The 10,200-nt window shown below is 35.2% G+C and overlaps 1 protein-coding gene and 2 pseudogenes across 2 annotated transcripts; 2 read left to right on the forward strand and 1 right to left on the reverse strand.

Annotated features, from left to right (window-relative positions):
• Window positions 1–629: 629 nt before the first annotated feature.
• On the forward strand, window positions 630–4,551 carry LOC133802515 (uncharacterized). Of its 2 annotated transcripts, none has more exons than XM_062240839.1 (8): window positions 630–1,047; window positions 1,934–2,068; window positions 2,318–2,509; window positions 2,728–2,789; window positions 2,911–3,068; window positions 3,682–3,830; window positions 3,912–4,058; window positions 4,165–4,551. In XM_062240839.1, the coding sequence occupies exons 1-8, from the start codon at window positions 703–705 to the stop codon at window positions 4,363–4,365; spliced, it is 1,389 nt and encodes a 462-aa protein (XP_062096823.1). In that variant the 5' UTR covers window positions 630–702; the 3' UTR covers window positions 4,366–4,551. The 2 variants fall into 2 exon arrangements, with proteins under 2 accessions (XP_062096823.1, XP_062096824.1); XM_062240840.1 differs by having other exon boundaries at window positions 632–1,047; window positions 4,186–4,551.
• A 702-nt stretch (window positions 4,552–5,253) lies between these two features.
• On the forward strand, window positions 5,254–7,416 carry LOC133802520 (peptide-N4-(N-acetyl-beta-glucosaminyl)asparagine amidase A-like; annotated as a pseudogene).
• A 193-nt stretch (window positions 7,417–7,609) lies between these two features.
• Window positions 7,610–9,902, reverse strand: LOC133802518 (peptide-N4-(N-acetyl-beta-glucosaminyl)asparagine amidase A-like; annotated as a pseudogene).
• Between the last annotated feature and the right edge of the window lie 298 nt (window positions 9,903–10,200).

The following is a 10,200-nucleotide window of genomic DNA, read 5'->3' on the forward strand; positions in this document are numbered from 1 at the left end:
ACTCTCTCTCTAACACAAGTGTATAGGAAAAATCTCACTTTATTTTCTCTCTCACATTCTTCTTTTTTTTTTATTTCAATTTCTTCGTTGAGTGTCTTTCATTCACATAGATATTTTAAATATAATACTTTAATCAAGTGTTGTGAAGGAATTATCTTATGCTTATGACTATTTAAAGGTAAAAAGTTATTTTACTGCCACAACATTCCTAATTTATATCTCGTAATATTAATATTACATATATTCTTTAATATAATCCAATAATTTTGAGTTTTTTCTTTGTTTATTTGTTCTTTGTGTGGATATATTTGTATTCATAGACAAAAACAAATTCACATGCACCGAATGGATTTATTTCAGAATTGGTCTTTGAGGAAGGAGACCCTATTTTTGCATTAAAAAATTTACTTTATATAGATTTGAATTAATTTTTAAATTCCCGCATAAACAAGTCATAACTTTTTTATTTATGTATTAATAAAAAGTTCCCATCATTATTTTTAAATGTGTTTTGCATAATTATTTAAATGTTACAACTATTTCACCGTAAATCTTCCTTATTATACATATATTTTAAAATTAACTGTGAAAATATTTTAAATTATTATTTACATATTAATAAACTTAAAATAAAAATCGATAGAGTAAAGAGAGAAGAAAGGAATGGCGTGACTGAGTGAAGCTTCATTTCCAATACCAACAATGGCGAAGCGAACCTACACCACCGATTTAGGCTGCATAGCTTGCCAGGAGCTCGGCGAACTTGGAGCCGGCAAGGAGGGTTGGCTCGTCGATAACCCCAATCTGTTATGCGCTCTTGACACCCACGCCATTGCGCTTGCTAACCGATCCCTAATCGTCACTCTCGGCTGGTCCGATTCGGATGCTTCCCGTGTCAAGATCCGTCCCGCATTATCCCCCATTGATGCCGAGTTCATCTCCGCCATTGAGTGGTTGGTCTTCGACGAAATTCGGGTGATTGCGATTGGGACCTCTTGTGGGTACCTTCTGCTTTTCTCTCTCGCTGGGCACTTGATTCATAAGCAGGTTAGTTCTTTTTCTTTTTTTAACTATCTGGGTCAGTTTATTTGTAATATATGCCATGCAATTTTATCTCCTTCTACATATGTATGCAAATTTTCTTTAGAACATGGAATCTTTTGTTGGGTTTGTGAGAAAATTACTAATCTTGAAAGAATTTTGATCTTAGCTTTTATAACTTCACGGTGAATCTGTCATTGTATCATTATAGATTTAGCTATGATTTGTTTAATTCTTAAACACTCGTGACATGGATAATATTCATTATGAGTTTCTCAAAGTTTTAATGAAAAGAGAGAAACTGTTAGTTCCCTTGAAAATGTTTCCTGAAGTTAGACAATGGAGAGTTTTTTTTCTCTGAACAAATGGAGTTGTGTAACTGTAACTGGTGCTGGTGGTGTACCCTATTGCTTGTGTAAGTGACATATTAATGGCCATGTAAAGAGTAAAAAGAACCTATTTTTATTTCAAGCATGCAAGAATTTTCCCTACTTCTTAGTAGTAGTAGCATATTAGTATCTTGATATTGTTTGATTATTAAGATTGACTGTCTATACCATGTCTACCCTCAGTAGTTTAAAAGTTGATTTTTTTTTTTCTTTTTATGTCCATTTTGCTATTGTTCAAATTGAATAATTTTGATTTTCTGATTGAGTTTCTTATATTTTCTTATCAAAACTGAAGCTTTATTTTCCATTTACATGCTGGGGTATTGACATTGTAAATTTAATAAAAAGTTGTTATTGGGCTATATTGCCTATATTAAGGTTACGCTTACCATGGTTCTCTAGGAAACTTTAGTGTGTTATTTGATACTTGATAGTAGTATTTTGAATTAATATTAGCTTGCCTCTTTTATTAGTATGGAATTTATACTCTACTGAACCTGCAGTTTATACATCCTGGACGGGTTTTAAAGTTGAGAGTCCGTGGAACAAAGAGAGATTTGATCCAAGAAACCTCCTCAGAGGAGGTTTGTGTTGTTATGCAAGGAGTAATTGCTCGTTTTGATGGCTCTGAAATTCAGGTATTGAATTACAACTAACCTGCAATAACTTTGATGTGTCATCTTTGGATGTAAATCTATTAGCTGTCTTATTTCATTTTCTTCTTTGAAGAATGATTTTTTGTGAAGTTTTAGAAGAAAATAAGCAGGTCACTTATTATGTGTTTTGCCAGAAGCCAGCCTTCTTATATTATTCTTCATTTAGTAGCTTATAGCATCTTGGAATGTTAATCCTACTTGTATGACATGGCTTGAATGTTTGGAATATAGAATATGCTGCAGCAATGGCATCATGATACAAATTCTCGGTTTTGGGATAGAAAACCAAGAAATCAAGATAATGATGAGGCTGGAAATTCTTATGGACGATTGTCTTACCAGCTATGGAATGTCAGCAAGTATGGAAGTTGTGCAGATGCAGCAATCAGTGGGATAATGCCTCCACCACTGATGGAGCTACAGGTATTGCACTAGCAGCTTGATTTTTATGCACCAATGCTCCACTTAAGGGTTTATTGGTGCTCTGAAATTATATTAGTTAACCAGTGGTAAATAGTTTATTTTCATGTTGGATGTCTTGCCCTTTTTCGTTCTTCAGAACAATTATCTTTCCTTTTCACAAAATGGAAATTTTCTGAAGTATTTTGGTTTTGAATTCAGCTACTTTTATTGTTGGGCAGTCAAGTCAGCGTTATTTCTGTGCAGTCACCGTTGGAGACGATGCTGTGATCTCAGCCTTCAGGTTAGTATGTTCTATACAATTCAAAGTTTTCATATATCCATCTCTTTGTGACCAATATTGCTTTTTTTTTTGTCACTTCTATATTTATGTTATTGACTAGAGTTACTTCTTTCTAGTATAGGCTATCGGAGGATAGAAGTAGGTCTTTAGTTGGAGCTATCTTATCTAAAGTCGTTCCTGCAACATTTTCTACAATAGCTTCCTTTTCTAAAATGATTTGGCGCAGTGAACAAAATGCACCTAAAAAATCAAATGTGAAGCCTCAACCTTTTGCTCGTGGTAAGAACCGTCATTTGTGTGTTTTTTTGGGTTCTCAATTAATGTAGTTACTTATGATTATTACATTTATCATTGTTTATGTGGTACGATTTCATTTCAAGGCACACATGCCTATTCAGATTCTATATGCATATGGTTTTCGTATATGCTAAACATACATAAGTAGGTATGGGAGTCACACGACTGATGTACATGCTCACTCATGCACATGCACATTCTTGTATGTTAGTTATGGCAAATGAAGGCACAATTGTGTGTAAGAAAATTGAAAGAGAGTTTTCTGGTGAAGAATATTTTGAACTTAATTTATGTGCACGTTGAACTAATTATAGAAGTGACAAATATCCTGTCTTTCGGAGTCTACATATTCAACTTGATTTATTTGGTCCCCTTTTTCTTATCATGTTTGGATTGTTTTGCCAATTCTTACATGCTTTACTGAAATCATGATAATTTCTTAACTTCAGTAACATAATGTTTGAGGCCTAAGTGGAGAACACTAATACTATGCACCTAATAGTTGGTTTAATTTATTCTTAGGTGGGACTGATGTACCTGTGATTTTGAACTGTGTGCTAATCCTTTTGTTTGTCTTGCATCATACACTGCACAGCTTCTCCATTGACATCTTTGAAGGATTTCCCTAGAAAGGGCGAGAAACTCACCTTATCTCCTAGTGGCACGCTAGCTGCAATAACAGATTCACTCGGCCGTATTTTGCTTTTAGACACTCAGGCACTTGTGGTCGTGCGGCTATGGAAGGTTCTCCCTTAACATTTTGACACTCATCAGTTCGGCCTTCATCCTATCTTATCCTTCTAAAGAACTTAACCGGTTTTGCAGGGATATCGTGATGCTAGTTGCCTATTCATGGAGATGCTAGTCAATAGAGATAATAATGTAGCTTCTAGTTCTAGCTATTATGAACCTGTAAAGAGTGATTATTGCCTCTGTCTGGCTATTCATGCCCCTCGAAAAGGAATAGTTGAGGTACACAACTAGAGCTTCTTTCCTTGACAGAAGTATTGCTTCTTTTTTATGTAATTGTGGATTAACCCTATTTAGTTTCTCTTGTTTTCTTGAAAAACATGTTTAGTTCCTTGGCAATATTGTGCAGATTTGGCAGATGAGAACTGGGCCACGGCTTCGAACTATTCGATCTGCTAAAGGCAGCAAAATACTCCAACCAACTTACCGGTTTGGATCATCTCTAGCTTCTTCCCCATATGTTCCTTTGGAGGTTTTCTTGTTGAATGGTGATTCTGGTCACATTTCGATTTTAAATCGAACCCTTTGAATGTAAAAAGCTGCATCTTTTGCTCTTATTCTTGAAGTTAATTGATGATTCTTATTCCAATTAATAACATATCCTGTTTGGGTCTCAGCCAAAGGAAGAAAAATAACCATAGGGTGTCTGTAATATAGTTTGATACAATTGTTTACATAATGTTACATGAATCCAGCTTCTTCTTTTTTTAAACAACTATTCCCACAAAGAAACAAATATAATTTAAATTGGTAAAGCATTTAGAAAAGGAAAAAATATTTACTTACAAAAGTGGATTAGAATTGTTTGGTAACGAGGTAAATAATCTCTTGTTATAGAAAAACTAAAGTTAAAATTTAGAACTGGCACAATTCAATTTTGTATATTAGTTTACAAAATTTTTATAATTATTAATTTATATTTATTTGATCATTACACAAATTATTTCTATTTTTTCTTGTTTTTGTGTATATCATATCAATAATTATAAATGTTTAGACTATTTTATCACAACTAAATAAAAAATGAATAGTTAAAATTATGATAGTTATTGCTACAAAAAAATATATTTATGAAAGTTATGACTCCCTTAAAAAGACAAAAGAACTAACTCCTTGCTATTCTCAATTAATGACTGTCATATTGATTTTTGTACTTGGATTTTTCATAAATATATAAAAAAAAAATTTGTAGGTTTACAACTAATTTGGACAAAATTATAACATTATAAATTGCATTTATAGTAGCATTTAAAGTTTAATGTTTTGTTTATCAATCCAACCTTAAAAGTTACTAATAATGTTTAATTATAGTAATATTATGCCAATTTCCAACACAATTCTTTTCTTCAAAGCATTTTCTACTCTTATCTTGGCAAGTTCAAGTTCTTCACTCTCACTTTGATCTCCATCATTTTCTTTACCAGATCACCATTGATTCTCACTCCACCCAAATGACATTATAACAACAAACCCAACCCTTCTCGCTAACAAATCTCCATTAATGGCTTCTTCACTCATTTTCTTCTCCCTCCTAATTCTCTCTCCTCTTCTTCTACACCAACCCCACTTCTCCTCAGCCAACGTACACAGAACCAACCATCTCAAATCTCAGCTCCTTCCCCAAATCTCACTCTTCCAAGTCACCCCTCCAACTCAGTTCTTCGAAGTGACCAAACCCGTTGACTTGCCCAGTACCAGACCTTGCTCTCACTTGGTCCTCCGCCATGATTTTGGCTACACATACGGGAAGCCTCCAGTTTTGCTGACTATACCCCACCTTCGAATTGCCCATCAACCGATTTTGGAAAAATTGTTCTTGAGTGGAAAGCTACTTGCATAGGAAGGCAGTTCGATCGGATTTTTGGGGTATGGCTTGGTGGGGTTGAGCTTCTAAGGAGCTGTACGGCTGAGCCAACGGCTTCTGGGGTTGTTTGGAGTGTTGAGAAGGACATTACAAGGTATTATTCTCTGCTCATGACCAATCAAACGCTTGCTGTTTTTCTTGGAAATGTTGTGGATAGTACTTATACTGGGGTTTATCATGTGAATGTGACTATACATTTTTACCCTGCTGAAAAAAAATCTGATGATGTTCATGGTTCAAAGTTTGAGAATTTAGTTTCTGGACACCATACTTGGGCGGATTTGATCTTGCCCATTTCGAGAAATTTGCCTTTGAATGATGGCTTGTGGTTTGATATCAAGAATTCTATGGAGACTCAGTTGAAAGAGTTTGAAATTCCTCAGAATACATATAGGGCTGTGCTGGAAGTTTATGTTTCATTTCATGAAAATGATGAATTTTGGTATTCAAATCTTCCAAATGATTACATTGCTGAAAATGGTCTTAGTGATACTCCTGGAAATGGCCCTTTAAGGGAGATTGTGGTTAGTCTTGATGGTATGGTTTTTGGTGCCATATGGCCTTTTACTGTGATTTATACTGGAGGCATCAACCCTCTATTGTGGAGACCAATTTCTGGAATTGGTTCATTGAATCTTCCTTCTTATGAGATTGAAATTACTCCATTTCTAGGTGAGATTTTAGATGGAAAGATCCACACGATCGGGTTCAATGTTACAAATGCCTTAAATGTTTGGTTCGTAGATGCGAATTTGCATCTTTGGTTGGACAAACATAGCTCGAAAACCGAAGGGGAGCTTTTGAAACACATTAGCTTGCCTCTTGTTCTTTCCCAAGTTTCAGATTTTGAAGGTCTAGATGGGACATTCTTGACTACTGCTAGTAGAAATGTATTGTCCACTGGCAAGGTTAAGTCCTCTTTTGGGACTATTCTAACTCATTCCATTCAGAATATCCATTACTCCAATTCTATTATGATGCAGAACGATGGCAACACACAAATAGTGAATCAAACCATTCATTTCAATGATACAGTTCTTGTCAAGATGCCATTGGCTAATGTTTACTCGATCAAATCAGAGAAAAAGTTCCCACTTTTCTTATACTCTGGATACCTTGATCAAGGAAATGGAGATTATGTGCTTGGTACAGATTTTACTTTAGGTTTTGAAGAGAAGAAGTCTTCTAAAGTCGTTGGCTTTGAATTATCAAAAAGTCATCTAAATAATCTTCAGAATGGTGAGGGTAAAATGATCATAAAGAACGGCTTGATTGTTCACGCAACTGGGAGTACACAACAAGTTTACAACTATGAAGATGGAAATGTCTATTACTTCAGAAATGTAAGCAGCTTAAACTACAAGATAGTTTACGATGAAGTGAGGAAGAAGTGCAGCAAATTGGAACAAATGCCTTTGGATTTTGGCTCAAGTGATAGTGTCTTTTTCAAGTCAAAGAGCTTTTCCAGTATCTGATCTGCCCAGAGAAATTTCAGGTTTTCTGGGCATTTCAACTTCAAATGTTGAGACAAAAAGAGAAGATAACTCTTTTGTGCTGTCATTTGGAGTACTTGTACATGTGAATAAGATACACCAAATTTTATGTGTTTTTGTATGTAAATAATATGTTATGAGGTTTGAGTTTACTGCAGATTAATTTCATGCTACATGTGAACATTTATTATCTTTGAATTTTTAAGTTGTTTTTTTTCTTTTTCACATTTCTTTATAAATCCCAAACAAGCACATACATATATGAAATAAATATTTAAAAGCCAAATGTTTTGCCAGCATATATTTATTAAATAAAGAATAATCAAAACACAATGAACACAAGACTGTTAATGTAGAGTTTGCTCCAAAGAAATGACTTAGGCCTACTATTAATATATATATTAGCTTGAAAAATCAGAGTAACATTAGAATTATTTGTATGTTTCCAATATGAGGTGAAAAACTCATGAAAAAACCTGATGATCACTTCACTACTAATATTGTTCTTTTACAAAAAAAAATTCCTTAAGATTTTAAGCTCACGGGTCACTTAAACTCCAACCTAAAACAAATCAAGAGTATCACATTTCACCTCTAGTTGAAATATAAAATATAACCGTTAATGGTGTGAGACAACTTAGTTAAATCCAACAATAATACCCATATATAATATTTTCTATGTGCTCACTTTTATTTGGAGAACCCATTTGTAGAGTCCTCAAGAAGATCTTAAAAAAGAAACTTAGAAGAAGAAGATAAAAGGGATTTATCCAAGATACTAAACATTCTAATTAATCTCCCTTAAGCTTTAGAGTTGTCAAGTAAACCAGACCCCAGAGAAACCCTTCTAGAATGAATAGGCCATAGTCTATGAAACCCAAGACCCCTGTGACTATGAAGCTGTGTCGTTTTGCTGCATTTGCCTCCCACATTATCATAAAGAATAGTATAGTTTGAGCTGCTTATATTTCTGAAATAACACATATCAGCTCCATTGTACTTGTAAACCTGCTGTGTACTCCCCAATCCATTTACTACCAAGTTCTTCTTAACAAGCATATTTCCTTGGCCACTCTGGTGATTCTTAAGACTACTGTTTGTGAATCCCAAACCAGCAGAGCCCTTAGACTTCTTCTCATTATACCCCAAACTAACATTCGAAATTGATAAATAAGTCTTATTACCTTGATCTAAGGTGTCAGAATACAAGAAAAGGGAGAACTTTTTAAGTGGTTCCAACGAGTGAACTTGCGGAGATTGAGAATCGGCTTGAACAGAATCATTGAAATGTATCCTTTGTCTCACAATCTGCATATTTGCACTGTTTCTCATCACCATTGAGTTGTGGTACGAGAAGTCTTGAATGGAATCGGTAGTGATATTCCCATAAGAGGACTTAACCCATCCAGTTGACTTGACGGACCGGCTTGTGCTTGTCAGAAAGGTTCCATCCAGACCAGAAAAATTAGAAACCAAGCTAACAACAAGAGGGAAGCTAACATGCTTCAAAAGCTGCCCTTCAGTTTTCTCACTCTGTTTATCCAACCAAAGATGCAAATTTGCATCAATGTACCATACATTCAAGGCATTATTGACATTAAAACCAATCTTATGAGTCTTTCCATCCAAAATCTCACCAAGAAAAGGTGTGATTTTTCAATGTTGTAAGAAGGTAAATTGAATGAACCAATGGCAGTAATAGGTCTCCACAAGAGGGGGTTAACTCCACCAGTAAAAATCATAGTAAATGCCCAAATAGAACCAACAACCACACCATCAAGACTAACTAAAACCTCCCTAAAAGGCCCATTTCTAGGAGTACCAGTAAGATTATTTGCCTCTATATACTCATCTGGAAGATTTGAGTACCAAAACTCATCATTTTCATGAAAAGAAACATAAACTTCAAGCACAGCCCTGTACACATTTTGAGGAATTTTCAACTCCTTGAATGCAAAATCAGTAGAATTCTCAATTTCAAACCACAACCCATTATTCAATGGCAGATTTCTCGAAATGGGTAGTACCAAATCTGCCCAGGAATCATACCCAGGTTCCAAATTTCCACCATTTCTTTCAAAATTCTCCTCGGTCGGATAAAAATGAAAGGTCACATTCACGTGATATACCCCAGTATATGTAGTATCTATAAGATTACCAAGATAAACAGCAAGCGTTTGATTCTTCAATAGCAAGGAATAGTACCTCTCACATCTTTCTCGACGCTCCATACAATCCCAGTAGCTCTGGGCTCGGCCGTACATCTCCGAAGAAGCTCGACCCCACCAAGCCAAACCCCGAAAATCCGATCGAATTGCCTGCCTTTACATGTGGCACTCCATTGGAGAACGATCTTCGAGAAGTTGGGTTGGGAATGACAGTGGGAAGGAGGCGTGTAAGTGGCCAAGACAGGAGATCTTCCATAGGTGAAGGCGAAGTCATGGCGGAGAACGACATGGGAACAGGGTCTCGTTTGGGGAAGCTTAATGGGTTTTGTTACTTGGAAGTAACGAGTGGGTGGAGCAGTGTCGTTTGATGAAAGAGTGGAGAGCTCAGAGATCAAGTTGGGTGGTCTGAGGGAGTTGAGTTTGTGGTGGTTGGCAGCGGTGGATAACAGAGGTTGGTGGAGAAGGAGGAGGAGGAGAGAGAGAGTGAGGAAGAGGAGAGAGAACGGAGAAGAAGAAGCCATGAAAATGAAAATGAACTGTTCTGCTTTGATATTCTCACTGTTAAAATGTATTTATTTAAAGAGTAATATTATATACATCCAAAATATGCCCTCAATACTCAAATCCTTACACATGCTAACGCGTCACCGATTTTTAACAACGAGTGCTAATTTTAATAAATATTAATAAATTTGATTGATTTGATTAAACTTTATTAGAGTAATGTTTAAGTATATAATTTGAATAAAGAGGATTATTTTAAACTTTTACCATAGTTATACATATATTTGACATTTTGATTGTCTTTTTTAAGGTTTTGAATTCAAGATAATAATTTT

The sequence above is a fragment of the Humulus lupulus genome, chromosome 9 (assembly GCF_963169125.1).
Source record: "Humulus lupulus chromosome 9, drHumLupu1.1, whole genome shotgun sequence".
In the NCBI taxonomy this organism is placed as follows: Eukaryota; Viridiplantae; Streptophyta; class Magnoliopsida; order Rosales; family Cannabaceae; genus Humulus; species Humulus lupulus.

Bases quoted from the DNA above. Each gene is read 5' to 3' on its own strand.
- LOC133802515 (XM_062240839.1), top strand. From the start codon at position 703: ATGGCGAAGCGAACCTACACCACCGATTTAGGCTGCATAGCTTGCCAG. The intron at 2,790-2,910 runs GTTAGTATGTTC...TTTCTAGTATAG, and splicing joins GCTGTGATCTCAGCCTTCAG to GCTATCGGAGGATAGAAGTA. The intron at 4,059-4,164 runs GTACACAACTAG...AAACATGTTTAG, and splicing joins CTCGAAAAGGAATAGTTGAG to TTCCTTGGCAATATTGTGCA.